This window comes from Staurois parvus, unplaced genomic scaffold (genome assembly GCF_062004578.1).
Source record: "Staurois parvus isolate SC_StPar_1 unplaced genomic scaffold, SC_StPar_1.0 ptg000414l, whole genome shotgun sequence".
In the NCBI taxonomy this organism is placed as follows: Eukaryota; Metazoa; Chordata; class Amphibia; order Anura; family Ranidae; genus Staurois; species Staurois parvus.
Genome location: NW_028318210.1, coordinates 5,820,552 through 5,840,889, shown reverse-complemented (window position 1 = coordinate 5,840,889; position 20,338 = coordinate 5,820,552). Strand labels below are relative to the sequence as shown.

Sequence of the window (20,338 nt, the reverse complement as noted above, 5' to 3'; positions counted from 1 at the left end):
ATGCAGTGATGTGGGATTGCAGACAGGTCTGCTGGATAGTAGATGGCAGCATCCGGTGAGCAGTAAGTTGGCTGCCCAGCATTTTCTGGGATCAACGTGATGCAACGCTGCCTCAGTTCTTAAGTATGAGTCACATGTAAGTCGGATGTTTGTAACTTGGGGACTGCTTGAATTCTGAGCAAAGTGCAAAGCATTGTGTAAGGGTGCTTAACAGGTCCATGGTACTACTGTCTAGTGTAACTGTGTACCTAAACACTCCTTGGGGAGTATGCCCACTGAGAGGACAAAGACTTTGTGGATAGGACATGTCCCCTGGATTTTGCCTAGTGTTGCCTTTCTATGTGGTGGTGGTTGCAGGATGGCCAGACCATCACCGCGGTAAGTCAGGGCGAACCTGGGTGCATGATTTCTTTTCTGCATTCTTTAAGGGGTTAAGTCAGCTATGCCAGCTTCAACACTTTTGGTTGCAGACCGATACAGCATGGCGCAGTTTTTTGTGTGTGCGCTATGCTTCGAATTTACATTCACACTTGGAAAGCATTTTTCACTTTGCGCAAGATGAGGAATTCCATCCCAGGCGGTACTCCATGGCACAAGTCCTGTCTTTTCTCCAATCGATCTGGATCTGCATGTGGCCTTGAGTGCCTCAAGGGGAAAATCCCATCCTTGGCAATTCTTTTGCAAAGCCCACTTTTTCACTTATTAATGGAGGTCTTCATGCTGGGGGACACTCCCTTTGCTGGCCTTGTGTGTTTCACTATGAAAACATGGAAGTACAACCTGGTTCAGTCGGTACTCAGGCAACCGTTCTTGACCCATCGGGTTTCTTCCCCTTTCTACTTTCATTCACTAGTTTGCCTTTCGCATCGCCATCACCTCTGTGAGGTGAATTTCTGCATTGGCAACCTCAGCCTGTTCAGAACCTTTGTGTATTACACAAGATAAGGTCTTTTTGGATGAGGTACATACTGTTTTATGTTTATCAGATGCAATGTCTTTTGCACAAACTGACCGTTTTTAGTCATTTTTTAGGGTCGTGGGGTGGGGGAACCTACCTCATGTTCCTCCCAGTGGTTCCCCGTCTGTGCATAATCCCAGTACTATAGACTTAGGTTAAGGTTCTACCTTTTTCTTCTTTACATATCCCTCTAGTTCAATTGATGCTTTCTGGGCTTTTCAGAATCCTTTCAGCATCCTTCTCAGATTTGAGTTCTTTGTATTTTTTTGTATTTTTTTTTTTTTTCTGTTTTTAACATAGGCCTGTTACTGGTGTTTGCTGTGTTCGACACCCATGTTCACAGTCCATTCATTCCGTATGGGCAAGCAGATATACCGACAGATCTGCAGGAGACCTGCATGGCACCAGCGATCTGCTGATCGCTGGTGCAATGCTTTACAGGCTCCTGCAGTTAAAAATAACAAATGCCCATTTTTTTTTTACCTGCAAACAAAATGGTCATGTATTATTTTTTACTAAAAGGTGAACTTATCCTTTTTAAGACTCTGATCCTGTGTCCGGTGATATACTCCAAGAGAAGGATTTTACAGGTTAGTTAAAATCTTATTTTTTAGGTGGCATCACCTTTTAATTTTGTAACTATTGCCTTAGCTGGTTTTGGTGTAACCATTGAGAATAGCTTATATGTAATTCTAACCATAAAAAGGAAGACGTTGTTTTTCAGGTAAATGTAAAAGGTTTTTTGTAGCATATTTTTTATGTTATGTTATAAGGTGCCTCAATTTGAAATGCATTCTCTTATACAGGCTCGGCTGCTCATTGAAGAACAGAGTGTAATCACAGTTATTACAGAGGCCATGATGGAAGTTCTGCCCAAATATCTAGATACAAATGGCAAGTTTAACTTTCAGGGCTACAGTCAGGACAGATTCTGCAGAGTATATGCAATTATCTGCGACCTCAAGTAAGTGGACATACTAGGTGCTTGTCATTTTGCTTTTGAGATTGTGATTTATGTCATTTTCTTATAGCTTTTTTCAATGACGACTGCATTTAGATGTGCTTCTACTAATGCAAGATTACTCCTTTTATGACTATTCAGCAAATAGTTTTCATTCGAGGCAAGTTCCACAGCATTCCACAATACAAACATATCCATCTAGAGACGTTTGTTGAAACACTTTCTTATAACTGAAAGTACAATGTTTTTCCTTTAGTTCTGTTCTAAGTTGCTTTGCTGTGAACTACAACGCAAATTTGAACAGCTTTTCTCTAATCTCATTATATAATGCCATGCTGTATATATTTGATTGGAATCTCACATTTTGCCGCCTTAGATACTTCACATTACGAGGCAATTGAGTCTTAATTGTTAAGTGTTTTTTTTTTTTTGTTTTTCTTTATTATTATTATAAGTGGTCACATAGTTGCCCATGAAAATAGCAAACACCACAAAAATGTTCTGGTTTTGACGAAAATGTTTACTCCAAATAAAATTCAATAGTTCTGGTCAGGTTTGCTGTCTGATTTTACCAAACTCACTGTTCTCAGATGATGAATATATGATATCAATGGATACTTTAGGGCATCCTTTGTTAACTGGGGTGCCGCTTGGCTTTGTTAGGAGTGTTAACACACTGGTTGTAGAATCCACAATGCCATTGATTGCTAGGATGCAGGTCATCTCCTGTACTATGTCCGCAGTCTCTGGTCATCTCCTGTACTGCGTCCGCAGTCTCTGGTCATCTCCTGTACTGCGTCCGCAGTCTCTGGTCATCTCCTGTACTGCGTCCGCAGTCTCTGGTCATCTCCTGTACTGCGTCCGCAGTCTCTGGTCATCTCCTGTACTGCGTCTGCAGTCTCTGGTCATTTCCTGTACTGCGTCCGCAGTCTCTGGTCATCTCCTGTACTGCGTCTGCAGTCTCTGGTCATTTCCTGTACTATGTCTGCAGTCCATCGGTTCAGAATTTTTTTTTTCTTGTTTTCCTCCTCTAAAACCTAGGTGCGTCTTATGGTCAGGTGCACCTTATGGAGCGAAAAATACGGTATGTTACGTTGATTTTATCTTGAACGTTACACCAATTTTCAGTTAAAACAGATGATTGTAAAGTTGACTGTTCTACCTTGCTGTGTACAAACTTCCTAATTGTTATGCTTTTTTAAGGGTGGTATTTTTTTTATGGTAACCGTATGATACTTGTTATGTTGAGAGATTGCATGTCTCTTTATTCTGTTCATATAAACCCAATGTTATGCTCTAGTTTCAATGGTACCCAACAATCTGTAATTTCACTCCCATTAGGAGGCTCTCCCCTTAAACTGAATAAAAATATGTACATTTTAAAATAAGAGGCCAAAATATATCCAGCTCTCCTGCTGCATGAACAAGTACAAATTCCCACAAAGTAAACAAAACATTGCAGTTAAAATAAACTTATATATAAAATCTATATATAAAATCGAGCGCAGTGTATAGGTGTAAGTACGGTAGCTGCTTGCACAAAAAGGCACCTCGGGAACCTCCAAAGTAATTGATAAAGAATGAGAGTGCAGCGCTAACCCAAATAGCGATTAAACATATGATAGACCACATATGATAGTGGATCAGTAAAATGTCAGTGTAAGTTCATCAGATGTGCTGAAAGTGCATACAGTCTCCAATATGTAAAGAACCAAAAGTAGTGACTTTCCGAAATGATAATAGCCAAATAATGCACTAACCAGATAGCGCATATTAAAGCGCATGGAGCATTTAAGACCTGCCCCTGGTGCTCAGCCACTGTATCACTGGAGCCAGGAGATGTCATCTATAGGGTGACCACTAGATGTCATCTATCCGGATGGAAGCTGAGTCCAGCCACTGTATTAGAGGATCAGGCGGATGTCATCTATAGGGCGACCACTAGATGTCATCCGTTCCAGGAGGAGCTGTGTCATGGATCCAGGGATGTCACTTGCAGATGTGTCCTTTGCTCAGCACAGCCCCAGGACCTTCAGAATTACAGGCTCCCCAGAAATAAAGAGCCCGTGGAAAAAGGCCTCAAATAGTGTGATATCGTTTATTAAAGTAGGTAAATAATCAGAAAAGAACTTACTAACAACGGTTCAGCTGCTCATAAACGGCCAGACCAGAGGTACATGTACACAGGATATAAATAGCTTGGCACTTCCCTAACGCGTATCGTGTGAGTACACATCATCAGAGGGACTGTGCCAGTGGTAAAAGGAGTGTTTTTATACATAAAAAAGCGCCAAAATACACCGCAATGCGGCGGCGCCGTTATTGCCGGTTCGCACATGCGCAGTAGCGGTCGCGCATGCGCACTAGCGTTCGCGGCGGCCATTTTTAAGAAGCCAAAACACATTATGGACATACAAGTGTTGGTTCAGCAGTAATCTTAGTGGGAACAAGATACTGCATTCCTAAATCAACACGGGGCAAGTGGATTAGCTGAAATTACACATGGAACATACTTAATGCCCCATTGTAACAAGAACAGCCTGGTGAAACAATATTAAAAAAATATATTAAACTAGAAAATACTAAGGTGCATCGACTTTTTACAGCGATTATAGCACTCCAATAGGAATATACAGATAAAGGCAAAATACATCAAATGCGTCAAACATATAAATTAAAACCACTCTGGTTAAAAAGTAATATCATTAAAAATATAAAATTTTAAAACCAATGTACTAAGATTAAGGTGCATCAACTTATTGAAAGCGATTATGTTACTCTAGTATGAATACAAGTAAAGACAAATTACGTCAAACATATAGATTAAAACCAATCTGGTTTAAAAGGTAAAATCATTAGAAATATTAAATTCTAAAAGTAATAATGTACTTCAGATCATAAACGATCGATCAGCTGGTATCGATGAAACAATTAATATCTAATTCTACGTTTAGTCCCTGTGGAACTTGGGACTGTAGAAGATATATCCATTTGGTCTCGAGCATGGAGACCGCTCGTTTTTTGTGGATACCCCTCCAGTTACTTTTGATGGTATCGATACCCACAAAACGCAGGGAATGTGGATTCCTATTGTGTCGCTGGCGGTAATGCATAGACAAGGAGTGCTCCTTGTAACCTTTCTTAATATTGACCAGGTGTTCTCTCAATCTGTCTCTCAGTCTCCTTGTCGTTCTACCTACATATTGCTTCCCGCAACTACATTCCAAAAGGTAGACAACATAGGAGCTGTAGCATGTGATCGTAGACTGAATGTCAAAAGATCTACCAGTTGAATTCGAACAGAAACTTTTTATCGGGTTCTTGTGAATTCCATTACAAGTGCATATCATACATCTGTTACAAGGAAAAAACCCTTTTCTATTTAGAAAGTCAAACGTGAGTTGCTTTGGGGGATTGACAATGTTGGGGGCTAGTCTGTTTCTTAGTGAAGGTGCTTTTCTGTAGATGATTTCTGGATGCTCCGGTAAGGCTTTACACATCACCGGGTCACTCTTAAGAATGTTCCAGTTCTTCCTAATAATTCTGGCAACTTCTTTATATTGCATCGAAAAGGTAGTTGTAAAGGGACAGAAAATCTCTTTATTGGTCTTATGTTGTGTAGTTAGCAGGTTAGTCCTGTCCAAACTAGCCACTCGGTCAATCTCCATATCCAGTAGTTGGCTGTCATAGCCCTTTTCTATGAATCTTGTTCTAAGAATGTTAGACTGTGCAATGAAATCTTGCATATTACCACAGTTCCGCCTTATCCGAAGAAATTGTCCCCTGGGGATGTTATCCAGCCACCTAGGCAGGTGGCAACTGTCTTTTGGGATGTACCCATTTCTGTCTGTGCTTTTAAAAAAGGTTTTGGTGGTAATTTTAGTGCCATCATTGATGAGGGTGAGATCCAGAAAATCAATACTACTGTAACTATGATTAAAAGTGAGCTTAATATTTAAGTTGTTGTAGTTTAGAGTGGTAAAGAAATTTTGTAGTGAGGAATCATCGCCATCCCATAGCAACACAATATCGTCTATGTAACGCCGATAAAACCGCAAATGTGGCCAATCCATGGAGTATATCACCTCCTCCTCCCATCTCGCCATAAAGATGTTAGCCAGGCTTGGTGCGAATTTTGCACCCATTGCGACGCCTGTGATCTGCAGGTAATATTTATTGTCGAACCAAAAATAATTGTGCTTCATTGCGAAGCTTAATAGTTCCAATAAATACTGCTTCTGAATGCATGGTATGTCCATGGTCTCATTTAGATAATATTCCGCCGCCTCTAAGCCATCTGCATGATTAATATTACTGTAGAGCGAAGCAACGTCCGCCGTTACCAAAAAAGTAGGTTTCTCTAATTTTATGTCCATAATCTCAACCAGGATTTGTTTTGAATCTCTCAAGAAAGATGGAGTATTGCGGACCTCACCACTGAAGAATTAAATCTTCTCAACAAAGGACTAAAATTCGCTCCCCCGGCAAAACTAAATAAATTTAACACCTTTGTAGATATCCATAAGTTTGTAAGAAGACTTGCGATGAAGAGACATTTTCTAAATAAACCTATCACGAGTGTAGCATCCAATGTGAGTAACCCAAATTCCAAGAATACTAATCTCAAGAATGCGTCTTTGTTTAATCCTCAGGCACATTCGTATATCAATGTATTCAAAAATATGGTTCTTAAAGATTTTGACAATATACGGGTAAAAAAATGGCATAATAGGTCATTTAGCCAAGAAAAAATAGACCTGATGACAAATGAATTATTAAAAGAAAAGGATTTGGTAATTAGACCAGCGGATAAAGGGGGAGGAGTTGTGGTCATGAATAAATCAGACTATCTAATCCAAGTTCAGAATATCCTCCAGGATAAAGATACCTATTTAGAACTTCCGGGTAATCCTCTTTTGTCATATAAAAAAGCTTTGAAAGTTCTGATAACAAAAGGGTCTGATTCAGGAATCCTAAATAAAAAAGAACGGGATTACTTGTGCCCCACTGTACCCAGGCTTCCGGTCCTTTATTGCCTGCCCAAGATCCATAAGGACCCTACCAATCCTCCAGGTCGCCCCATTGTGAGTGGCATAGGGTCCTTGTGCTCTCGGGTAGGAGAATATATCGATTTTTTTCTTACAGCCAATAGTCCGCAATACTCCATCTTTCTTGAGAGATTCAAAACAAATCCTGGTTGAGATTATGGACATAAAATTAGAGAAACCTACTTTTTTGGTAACGGCGGACGTTGCTTCGCTCTACAGTAATATTAATCATGCAGATGGCTTAGAGGCGGCGGAATATTATCTAAATGAGACCATGGACATACCATGCATTCAGAAGCAGTATTTATTGGAACTATTAAGCTTCGCAATGAAGCACAATTATTTTTGGTTCGACAATAAATATTACCTGCAGATCACAGGCGTCGCAATGGGTGCAAAATTCGCACCAAGCCTGGCTAACATCTTTATGGCGAGATGGGAGGAGGAGGTGATATACTCCATGGATTGGCCACATTTGCGGTTTTATCGGCGTTACATAGACGATATTGTGTTGCTATGGGATGGCGATGATTCCTCACTAAAAAATTTCTTTACCACTCTAAACTACAACAACTTAAATATTAAGCTCACTTTTAATCATAGTTACAGTAGTATTGATTTTCTGGGGATGTCATCTAGTGGTCGCCCTATAGATGACATCCGCCTGATCCTCTAATACAGTGGCTGGACTCAGCTTCCATCCGGATAGATGACATCTAGTGGTCACCCTATAGATGACATCTCCTGGCTCCAGTGATACAGTGGCTGAGCACCAGGGGCAGGTCTTAAATGCTCCATGCGCTTTAATATGCGCTATCTGGTTAGTGCATTATTTGGCTATTATCATTTCTGAAAGTCACTACTTTTGGTTCTTTACATATTGGAGACTGTATGCACTTTCAGCACATCTGATGAACTTACACTGACATTTTACTGATCCACTATCATATGTGGTCTATCATATGTTTAATCGCTATTTGGGTTAGCGCTGCACTCTCATTCTTTATCAATTACTTTGGAGGTTCCCGAGGTGCCTTTTTGTGCAAGCAGCTACCGTACTTACACCTATACACTGCGCTCGATTTTATATATAGATTTTATATATAAGTTTATTTTAACTGCAATGTTTTGTTTACTTTGTGGGAATTTGTACTTGTTCATGCAGCAGGAGAGCTGGATATATTTTGGCCTCTTATTTTAAAATGTACATATTTTTATTCAGTTTAAGGGGAGAGCCTCCTAATGGGAGTGAAATTACAGATTGTTGGGTACCATTGAAACTAGAGCATAACATTGGGTTTATATGAACAGAATAAAGAGACATGCAATCTCTCAACATAACAAGTATCATACGGTTACCATAAAAAAAATACCACCCTTAAAAAAGCATAACAATTAGGAAGTTTGTACACAGCAAGGTAGAACAGTCAACTTTACAATCATCTGTTTTAACTGAAAATTGGTGTAACGTTCAAGATAAAATCAACGTAACATACCGTATTTTTCGCTCCATAAGGTGCACCTGACCATAAGACGCACCTAGGTTTTAGAGGAGGAAAACAAGAAAAAAATAATTCTGAACCGATGGACTGCAGACATAGTACAGGAAATGACCAGAGACTGCAGACGCAGTACAGGAGATGACCAGAGACTGCAGACGCAGTACAGGAGATGACCAGAGACTGCGGACGCAGTACAGGAGATGACCAGAGACTGCAGACGCAGTACAGGAGATGACCAGAGACTGCGGACGCAGTACAGGAGATGACCAGAGACTGCGGACGCAGTACAGGAGATGACCAGAGACTGCGGACGCAGTACAGGAGATGACCAGAGACTGCGGACATAGTACAGGAGATGACCAGAGACTGCGGACATAGTACAGGAGATGACCAGAGACTGCTTACACAGTACAGGAGATGACCAGAGACTGCTTACACAGTACAGGAGATGACCAGAGACTGCTTACACAGTACAGGGGATGACCAGAGACTGCGGACACAGTACAGGGGATGACCAGAGACTGCGGACACAGTACAGGGGGTGACCAGACGCGGCGGTGGGAATACCAGACCGGTCGCTCCCTGAGACGCACTGACATTTTCCCCCCTTTTTTTGGGGGAAAAAAGTGCGTCTTATGGAGCGAAAAATACGGTATGTTGTTGCATATGTAAGAAGGGAAAAAAAAGATTAGAAAAATAGACAAAGGTGAGTAGCATAAGGGGGGGAAGGAGGATAATCGTAATAAAGAAGGTGCTTTCTGAGGTCTCGCTAGTCCAGGGGTGTCCAAACTTTTTTCAAAGAGGGCCAGATTGGATGAAGTGAACATGGTGGAGGGCCGAACATTTTTCCGAACATTCTTTGAACCATTACAATTAAATGCAAATGAATTATTTTATGCCAAGTTAATTGCAAACGACATACTTTTCATTTCATAACATTAAGATCAACTGACAGCTGAGTTTTCACAATGTATTGAAAATAAATTTTAAAAAAACTTACCTGCACTAATGTGAAGGGTGAAAAAGGTAGCTGGAGCTGAAGTCTCTGCTCGGCAGCCGGGAGGGGAAGAGAAACACACTTCACGCTGGAAGCCCGGCTCTGACGTCACCGCCCTCTGTCGCTCCCAGCGCGGCGCAGTCACGCATGCGCACTGCTCTCAAGCAGAAGACTGTCTGCCACAGAAGGGAGGGCCGTGCGACAGCCACATTTACACAGACCAGGGAGAACGCGCCGCAGTCAGGCATGCGCACTGCTCTCTGCTCTCAAGCAGAAGACTGTTTGCCATAGAAGGGAGGGCCGTGGGAGGGCCACATTACACAGAGCAGGGAGGGCTGTTGGAGGGCCGTATTAAACCGACCCCCGGGCCGTAAATGGCCCGTGGGCCGGACTTTGGACATGCCTGCGCTAGTCCATTGATTATGAATCCAGGGGGCCCACATTTTGTCGACTTGGTTTGATTATTTTGAAGAGTGGATGTGAGTTCATTCGTTAACCACTTTCGGGCCACCTGACCCTAGATTTCTCAGAAAAGAGTACCTGTCACTGTCTATTGCTATCACAGGAGATCTTTACATTCCCTGTAATAACAATAAAAGTGATTGAGAAAAAAAAATGATAGGGACAGTGTAAAAATAATTACAGAAAAAAGTAAAAAAAAAAAGCAAGCGCAAGTGGCGGTATGTAAACAGATTGCACCATGCATGTGAGGAATCACTGTCACATCGAGGGCAGTAATTCTAGCACTAACCCTCCTGTGTAAATCTAAAGTGGTGACCTGTAAAGTATTGCAGATTTACATTATTTTGTCGCCGTTGCACAGGTGTGCTCTTTTTTTTAATGCATGTCATGTTTGGAATCCGTTTACTCTCCATAACATAATCTTTTATATTTTATCAAACAATTGGGCAATATATTGTATTATTTGTGCATTACAATTTTAACCATTTCAATACCGTGCAATTTTACACCTTCCTGCCCAGGCCATTTTTCAGGTTTCAGCACTCTCACACTTTGAATGACAATTGCGCAGTCATACAACACTGTACCCAAACGAAAATTTTATAATTTTCTTCACACAACATTTTCTTCACACAACTAGAGCTTTCTTTTGGTGGTATTTAATCACCGCTCTGGTTTTTATTTTTTGCTAAATTAACAAAAAAATTCACAAACTATGGTATAGATCTGAATATTGATCAATCCTGAAGTACTAACAGCCAATCTAATTTCTTGAGGTCCAAGAATGTCAGAACAGTACAGATATCCCACAAATGACCCCTTTTTGCAGAGTAGACAGTCCGACGTACTTCATAAGAGGCATGGCGAGTTTTTTGAAGTTGTATTTTTATGTCATAATTTTTCGGAAAATTAAAAAATTAAAAAAATTATTTTCACTATTTTTTTTTTTTACATACTGTCACCAGTGCAGTACAGCATCATCATATAACTGGCATGGCGGTTAACAGGGACACTGACTGGTGACAGTATGAAAAAAAAATATATATATATTTTTTTTACATTTTGTTTTATTTTAAGATTTTTTTTTCATATTTTACTATGACCAAAGTAGTACAATGTTACCATAGTAACACTGTACTACTTTGGGGAAGTGATCAGTATTTTTTTTTTTTTTTTTTTTTTTTACACAATTTGCTTATAGCAAAGAATTACTTTGCTATAAGCAAGCATTTACCTGAATGAAATCGATTCATTCAGCTTTTTTTTTTTTTTTTGTGCTTAGCTGTGATTTGGTCACAGCTAATCACATGACATGTGCATGTGATTAGCTGTGACCATTCACAGCTAGGCACTAGTATACAATGGATGGCATCATGAATGAAGCCATCCATTGTATACAACTGTCATGTGACCTGCTGTGATTGGTCACAGCAGGTCACATGGTACCAGCAACGGGAGCCGGTACTCGGATCTGTCATCGGCCGTGTCCGAGGTGCACGGCCCGTGACAGATCCCGCTGCTGCGCCGCTCTGCATTACCGCAAACGGCGCATGTGCGGGAGCACGCCAAATGACGTGCACCCGGAATGAAGAGGCACATCTGAAGCCGCCAAACGGCCATTGGCCGGGCGGCTAATGGTTAAAAAGTGTATTTTTTCCCAAAAAATTGCATTTGAAAAATCACTGCACAAATACTATGTGACATGAAAATGTCAACACTCACCGTTTTATTGTCTAGGGCCAGTGCTTTAAAGAAATATATAATTTGTGGGAGTTCAATGTAATTTTCTAGCAAAATAACAGTGTTGGAAAAGGCTTGATCTTCAAGTGGTTAGAAAAGTGGGTGATGACTGACATAAACTTCTAATGTTGGCTCTGAAATGCCAAGATAGTAGAAGCACCCCCTCCCTCCCAAATGACCCCTTTTTGGAAAGTAGACACTCCAAGGTATTTGCTAAGAGGCATGGTGAATATTTTGCAGATGTCATTTGTTGCCATAAGTTTTTGGAAAATGAAGAAAGAAAAGGAAAATATATTTTTCTTTTTCAAATCCCTGTGACAAAAATGATATCTGCAAAATAAATACTCACAATTCCTCTTATCAAATTCCTTAGAGTGTCTACTTTACAAAAAGGTGTCATTTGGGGGGGGGGGGTTACTATCCTGGCATTTTTGGGGCCTACGAAACTGTGATAGGTAGTGAGGAAGTGATGTGAGGAAATATGCCCTTTGAAAGCCTGGAGGTGGTTATTAGATTTTGGGGGCGTGTACCTGGCTAGGCTGCCAAAAAGTCTCACATGTGGTATTCCCATACTCTGGAGAAGTAGCAAAATGTGTTTTGGGGTGTTATTCCACATATACCCATGACATGCGTGAACAATATATCATTTACCTGACAACTTTGTGTAAAAAAAAATAAAAAAATGCTTCATGGACTCCACATGGCTCTCAGCAAATTCCTTGGGGTGTCTTATTTCCAAAAAATGGTATATTGGGGGATTTTTGTACTGCCCTACCATTTTAACACCTCAAAAAATGTGATCAGTCAGTAAAAGCTGCGTAAATTCCAATATATACAAATAGGTCCATATATATTTGGATACAGGCACAATTTTAGTTTTTTAAAGGTATTTACCAAAACATATTTAAGCTATAGTTATATAATGGATATGGGCTGAAAGTGTATACTCTCAGGTTTAATGTGAGGGTATGTACTGTACATCCAAACTGGAGGAATGGTTTAGGAAGTACAGCTCTTAGAGTAGCCACCCCCCTTTCTCAAGGGACCAAAAGTAAATGGACAATTGAATATAATCATAAATAAAAAGTACATTTGTTATATTTTGTTAAGAATCCTTTACTGGCAATGACTACCTGAAGTCTGGAACCCATGGACATTACCAAAGACTGAGTTTACTCCTTTCTGATGCTTTGCCAGGCTCTAATTGCAGCTGTCTTCAGTTGTTCTTTGTTTGTGGGTCTTTCTGACTTTAGTTTTGCCTTCAGCAAGTGAAATGCATGTTCAATTGGGTTGAGATCAGGTGATTGACTTGGCCATTGCAGAATGTTCCACTTTTCCTTCAAAAGCTCCCGGGTTGCTTTTGCAGTGTGTTTTGGATTGTTGTTCATCTGTACTGTTAAGCGCTGTCCAATCAACGTTGCTGCATTTGGCTGAATCTGGACTGACAGTATATCTCTAAACACTGCAGAAATCATCCGGCTGCTTCTGTCACATCATCAATAAATACCAATGACCCAGTGCCAATGGAAGCCATGCATGCCCATGCCATCACACTGCCTGCACCATCTTTTACAGAAGACGTTTTGTGCTTTTGTATCATGAGCTGTTCCAAGCCTTCTCCACACATTTTTCTTCCCGTCATTCTGCTACAGATTAATCTTAGTTTCATCCATCAAAAGATTGCTTTTCCAGAATTGGTCTGGCTTTTTTAGATTTTTTTGGCAAAATCTAATCTGGTTTTTCTGTTCTTCAGGCTTATGAATGGTTTGTACCTTGTGGTGAACCCTTTGTATTTGCTCTCATGAAATCTCCTCTTGACTGTAAACTTTGACAATGATACGCCCGCCTCCTGCAGAGTGTCCTTCACTTGTCTGGATGTTGTGAATATTTTTCTCTTTACCATAGAGAGGATCCTGCGATCATCCACCACTGTTGTTTTCCGTGGACGCCCATGCCTTTTTATGTTGCTGAGCTAACCAGTGCGTTCATTGGAATGTACCAAAATGTTCATTTGGCCACTCTTAATGTTGCTTCTATTTCTCTGATGGATTTGTTTAGTTTTTGAAGCCTTACAATGGCCTGTTTCACTTGCATAGATAGCTCCTTTGAACTCATGATGTAGATTCACAGCAATAGATTCCAAATGCAAAAAAACACTTAGGGGTTTATTTACTAAAGCTGGAGAGTCCAAAATCAGACTCCCTTCTGCATAGAAACCAATCACCTTCTAACCTCAGCTTGTTCAATGAAGCTTTGGCAATGAAACCTGGAAGCTGATTGGTTTCTATGCAGAAGGGAGTCTGATTTTGGACTCTCCAGCTTTAGTAAATAAACCCCTTAGAATCAACTCCAGACCTTTTTACCTGCTTAATTGATGAAGAAATAATGGAGTGCCCACACCTGGCCATGAAACAGCTTTGGATTCAGTTGTCCAGTTACTTTTGGTCCCTTGAAAAAAGGGGGGGATGGCTACTCTTAATAGCTGTAATTACTAAACCCTTCCTCCAATTTGGATGTACATACCCTTAAATTAAACCCGAGAGTGTGCACCTTCAGCCCATATCTATTATATAACTATAGCTTCAATATGTTTTGGTAAATACCTGGAAAAAAAAAAAAATTGTGCCCGTGTCCAAATATATATGGACCTAACTGTATATACCACAGTTTGTAGACGTTATAACTTTCACACAATCCAATTTAACATACACGTATTGGGATTTTTTTTTTTACCAAAGACATGTAGCAGAATACATTTTGTCCTAAATTTATGACTAACTTTGAGTTTGCTATATATATTTTTATAAGTTAAAAATAGTTTTGTTTTGTTTTTTTCAAAATGTTTGGTCTTTTTTTTTTCATTTATATCACAAAAATATAACAAAAACCCAGTGGTGATCAAATACCACCAAAAGAAAGCTCTATTTGTGTGAAAAAAGGACATAAGTTTTGTTTGGGTACAGCATTGCATGACTGCATTGCAATTGCCAGTTGAAATGACACAGTGCTGAATAGCAAAAAATGGCCTGGTCATAATGGGGGGTACATTTTCCAGAGAGCAAGTGGTTAATCATAATCCAATTCAATTTTTGCTTTACATACTCAAATTGCACCATCAGGTTGTTTCTGACTTCTTGCAATTGTAATTCTAACCACTAAAATCATATAAGAGACCAATCTTTTGGTGTGTGTGTGTTGTTGTTATATTATATAGGAATGTCACTATTCAGCTTCTGGAGTAAAGCAATTTCAAGTGATCTCAAGGTGTCAATTCCTGTTACTTAGCGAATTAGATTGAATAGTCCAATCCAGAATATTGGTTACCGTGGGACATTGCCTCCATATATGGAGCATAGTTCATATGGCCCATTATTTTAAAAGGGGGCTTCCAGATTTCGTCACCCTACAAAGACCCCCCCATTCACTGGTCCGAGGATGTGAGGGTGAGGCCCTTATTTTTGTAAAAATATTTTCATTTTTAGACTGAGGGGTCAGTCAGATTTTGCATACTTTAAAGCAGCATTTCTCATCTTTTTTTCAGCCACGGCACCCTTTTTAGAGTATAGCTACACTATCACAAAACATCATGCATTTGTACATGTCCCTGCAGCCATGGTGGACTTCTGAAAAACCAACAGAGGCAATGACCTAGGTTGGCAGGGCTACTACAGACCGCATCATATTGCTGACGATCTGTAACATATTTCTTTTTACGGTAGAGTCCGTTTTGTTTCCTGTGCGTTTTTTCTGGTTATTCAGAATTTCTGCCGTTACATGGTATTTGCATTTCTTTTTTTTTTTTTTAATCTTTCATTTATTTGCCTTTTCGTTAGTGGGATAGGTTACTGTATTCACGTACTCTGAATCTGTGCATCAAATTGCCCATTTTTAGTTAGTTGACTGGGGTAGGTGGAGGCATTCCAATATAGATAGCTTATGTGGACCAGTAGCATAATTGTAGGCTCTGCCTGAAGATTATTTTAAAGATGCAGATATGGTACGTTAGTACAAGAGGAATCCTATTTGCAGCAGTATGGCTTGGTCTTGTGTTTGCATGTTTCTTTGCTTCAGACTAGCTGCTCCTGGCCACAGGATTCAGCAGTGGAAAATGGCTGCCATATTGACTCTTTTACTTCAAGCGTTATCAAACCTAAAACCAAAAATGTATTATATTGCGCTTACCAATCATTAGAATTGGTGGCTCCATTAGTTTTATTCCCCCCCCCCCCCCCCCTCTGTTTCCAGCTGGTGATCTGGCCAGTAACGATCACAACTCCTGTATTAGAGTGTGTCCACTCTGGATGAAGGCCCATAGCGGCACATTTGGACACTTTAATTATCAGTCTGGAGGGACAGTAGTGTTAAATATACTGGCAGATTTAAATACGCTAACAATTTGAAGCCAAACTGCTGTAACTGCTTATAAATTATTAGCTGTAAACCGTTTTTTTTTTTTTTTCGCATAAACTTTTTACGCGAATAAAGGCTGATCATTGTGGGCAGCCCTGTTGGTGGTAAAAGGGTTTGTCTCATCCCCGTAACTGATATATCTGCAAGAGGGGTGGTTCTTTTTGAACAACAGACTTGCTGAATGGATCACCTGGTGAAAATAGAAGAAAACAAGTCTCAAAAAGATAACTAATGCAGCCATCACATCAGAGAATTGATATGCTGCAATATAATAAATGTTTGGTTTAATTCCACTTTCAGTATTCTGCCTCTGACCAGGTACAAGTATGCATATAAGATCTTCTGACTTTCCTCCTTTTTTATTTTTGTAGACTTTAACAGTGGCAGCCCCCATATTTCTTTTTAAAACTAGTATGTCTTTTTATTGTCTGTTTTTATTTTATGCATTTTTTATGCTCCAACCTCCTTTTTTTATTATTTTTTATTTTTTTTTTTCCCCCCCATTTTAGATATATCCTGATAAGTAAACCCACATATTGGTCAGAGAAACTGCAAGAGAAGTTTGTGGATGGGTTTAAATCTTTGCTTCATGTGTTAACATGTATGCAGGTAACTCTATCATACTATTTTTTTGTGATTGTGCCCACTAGGACATACATCGAGGTGATAATTCCCAATAATATATGCTCATTATAAAAGGCAAATAAAGTTATATTTATATTGTTAATACTCTATATGTTTTGTTCAGGTACAGTACAATCTACTTATGATTACAGTATGTTAGCATTGCTGAAAAAAAGCAAATATGATGGCTAGGTTGGGCAGTATATTACAATTTAAACAGTTTTGGACTGTGATAGTTTTATTGTGCTGACAGACGTTTTTAGAAGATATCTGGCAGTGTTGACTTGATGGTTGATGGTATCTTATTGGGAAAGGATTTCTCATTAGGGGGGCGTTTGCTATGGCTGTAACAAAGTTAAAAGGCCTAACAATTTAACCTCTTGCCGACCGCGCATAGCCGAATGACGGCTTCACCGCGGCCGGCCAGTTCTGGGTGGACGTCATATGACGTCCTCCCAGAACGCGCTCTCCTGGGGCGCGCACCCGGCGATCTCCGTGATCGCTGTGTCCTACGGACACAGCTGATCACGTGATGTGGTAAAAGGCCAATCACAGCGGCCTTTTACCACGTGATCAGCGGTGTCCAATGACACGCTGATCAGAGGGAAATGCAAGTGCCGGTTCTCGGCTGCACTTTCCTCACGCTGTCAGATCGTGAGGAAAGTACTGCCGAGAACCGGCAGTTGTCAGAGCGGGGATCGGCACCGATCATCAGGGCACTGATGATCAGTGCCCTGATGATCGGTGCCCAGCAGTGACACCCGCAAGTTCCGCCCAGCAGTGCGCCCACTAGCTCCGCCCACCTGTGCCCAGCAGTGCCCCCACCTGTGCCCAGCAGTGCACCCACCTGTGCCACTCTGCAGTGCCACCTACCTGTGCCCAGCAGTGCCACCTACATGTGCCCAGCAGTGCCACCCACCTGTGCCCACCAGTGCCACCCACCTGTGCCCACCCACCAGTGCTGCCCACCAGTGCCACCCACCAGTGCAGCCCAGCAGTGCTGCCAGTCAGTGCCACCAGTCAGTGCCCAGGGGTTGTGCCAGTCAGTGCCGCCAGTCAGTGCCCAGCAGTGATGCCAGTCAGTGCCGTCTATCAGTACCCATCATCAGTGTCACCTATCAGTGCCGCCTATCAGTGCTGCATATCAGTGCCGCCTATCCGTGACCCCTAATTAGTGCTGTCTATCAGTGCCGCCTATCCGTGCCACCTCATTAGTACTGCCTATCAGTGCCCTTTAGTGCTGCCTATCAGTGACCATCAGTGCCGCCTATCAGTGCCCATCAGTGCTGCCTCATCAACGCACATCAGTGAAGGAGAAAAAATACCTGTTTGAAAATTTTTATAAAAGAAACAAATAAACTTTTTTTTTTCTTCAAATTTTTTGCACTTTTTTTATTTATAGCGCAAAAAGTAAAGCGCCCAGTGGCAATTAAATACCACCAAAAGAAAGCTCTATTTGTGAGAAAAAAATGATCAAAATTTCATATGGGTACAATGTTGCATGACCGCGCAATTGTCAAAGTGCGGCAGTGCTGAAAGCTGAAAATTGGCCTGGTAAGGAAGGGGGTATAAGTGCCTGGTAGGCAAGTGGTTAATGAAAGTTAACTCTCAAGAGTTTAAAGGAGATCTATACCATTTCACCTACCAGATCTATTTCCTTACAAACATATTTGATTTTACCTGTAAAGCTCCATACACACGATGAGAATAGCAGACGAACGATTGTTTTTTGCTTTTTTTTTTCATGCTAGTCTCCATATCGAAAATGAAGGCGCTACTTAGGTTTCGAAAATTCTTCTACGACAGAATAAAAATTCGGAAGTGATGTATTTTCAGGCCAAAACTGTACTGACTAAACTAAATTTGTACAATCTCTGGTGTTGTATGAGAAAAATTTTCGTGCTTGTCTTTTAGTAATTTCGTACTGTGTACTAGCAATCATATTATCGTACAATTGCTTAGAAAGTGGTATATTTCGTATGATTTTATCGTATGTACTAGGCTTTAGGGGGTGTTGAGATCCTATTAATATGACATCCTTTGCTTGTTTAGGGCATGGAATCTACAGGTCGGGTGACAGGACAACACGTTGAGATGGACTTTGACTGGGAGACCACAGTAGCCATGCAGATGCAACTGAACAATGTCCTGATGTTATTTCAGGAGTGGTGTGCAAGCAATGTAAGAATGTATCCGAAAACATTCTCCTATCATAAAAGGCAGTAACAAAACACTTGTTTTTTGCACTCTGATCTCTTGCTATAAACTAACCCTTTACAGTAGTTACTAATTGTGTCAAGAAAAATAGTTGTGTTTTTTTAAATTGATATATTTCATTGATCCGGCTATGAATGGTGTATAAATGTGGTTTTCAGAGCCTTTTTTGAGAATTGCATAAAACCTGAAGAACACATCTATGTCCTCCCGAAAACTTGCATCTTTAATAACGTAAATTAGCTAATTAAGGTTATTGCTTGAACTACAGATATTTTGGATCAGTTGATGGCTAACACAGTACAACGCTCTAATCCTTTTTTTTCTTTAAATTTTTTATTGGGATCTTGTAAAATAAGATATCTGAAATGGTGTAGTGGTCCTGTCACAGTAGACTCTCTATAAAGGAGCAGTGGAAGGGGTCCTGTTTTGAGGAATAGCATATCCACAGAATGTCACCAGCTGATGATGGTAAAAGATGTGGGAATCTGGTAAGGAGTATTGAGCAGCCAAGACTGAGAAGGGTTGAAAGGACCGCTTGGTATCATCAAAGACAGATATAACATTAGTAAGTCCTTTTTATGAGACCATTGGATAAATGCTGTATGCTCATTAGCTGGAGGGAACATAGGGTTTCCAAGAATAGGCAAATAGGGGGATATCTGTAGTGGTAAGCCAAGGAGCCTCGCATTTTCCTCCAGGCCAATATGGTGTCTCTGATCAGAATATTAGATTGGAGAGGCCCAGGTAAGGTTTTAATATTAGAATGCAAAATGGCTGAAAGATGTAGCTGAGACACCAGGGCCTCCTCTAAGGAGTAATTGGAGTAACTGGATTACATAGTGATCCAATCGAGACTCTGATGAAGGAGGTGGGACAAATTGTAAAATCTAATATTTGGCAGGCCTGCTCCTCCCTCACTCTTTGGAAGACTCAGTTTTTGTAGTGCAATGCACGATTTGTTTTGCATTGCCGCAGGAAGGCTTGTAGGGCCTTATGGATCTTCTGAACATCAGAATGCTTTAGGAGAATAGGGAGTGTTTGTAGAGGATAGAGCAATCTCGCAAATTAGATCTTTTGTAAAGATGGCATCTCCAAAAGAATGAAAGGGGAAGAGTCGTCCAAGCTTCCTGTTCTTCTACAGTTTTGTTAAAGGAGGGTAATTAAGGTAGTAAAGAGACGATGATTCTCTGCCTATATGAATGCCAAATAAGTAATTGAGTGTGAAGATGTGAGCCAGCAAGAAGAGGTAGTATGGTTTAGAGCAGTGGTGGGCAACCTTTTTTTTCTACTGAGCCAAATCTCGCCAAAACCACGATTGAAATTTATTTTGAGAGCCACATTTTTAAAACTGAAAATACATAGGATGGTACACTGTTTTTAGTTTCAATAAGTTTTTATAGTAATTCATCCCCCATATAG

The 20,338-nt window shown here is 40.5% G+C and overlaps 1 protein-coding gene across 5 annotated transcripts in view; it reads left to right on the top strand.

Annotated features, from left to right (window-relative positions):
- The window catches only part of UBR1 (ubiquitin protein ligase E3 component n-recognin 1), a 236,491-nt gene that overhangs the window by 69,690 nt on the left and 146,463 nt on the right, over nucleotides 1-20,338 (top strand). For all 5 annotated transcript variants that reach the window (XR_016314153.1, XR_016314154.1, XM_089686886.1 and 2 more), the window contains exons 12-14: nucleotides 1,765-1,922; nucleotides 16,588-16,687; nucleotides 18,755-18,883. Coding sequence is in view for 3 of the 5 variants with exons in the window: in XM_089686886.1 (XP_089543012.1) it covers nucleotides 1,765-1,922; nucleotides 16,588-16,687; nucleotides 18,755-18,883 (387 nt within the window). In the remaining 2 variants the exon portion in view is untranslated. The remainder of the gene's footprint in view (nucleotides 1-1,764; nucleotides 1,923-16,587; nucleotides 16,688-18,754; nucleotides 18,884-20,338) is intronic.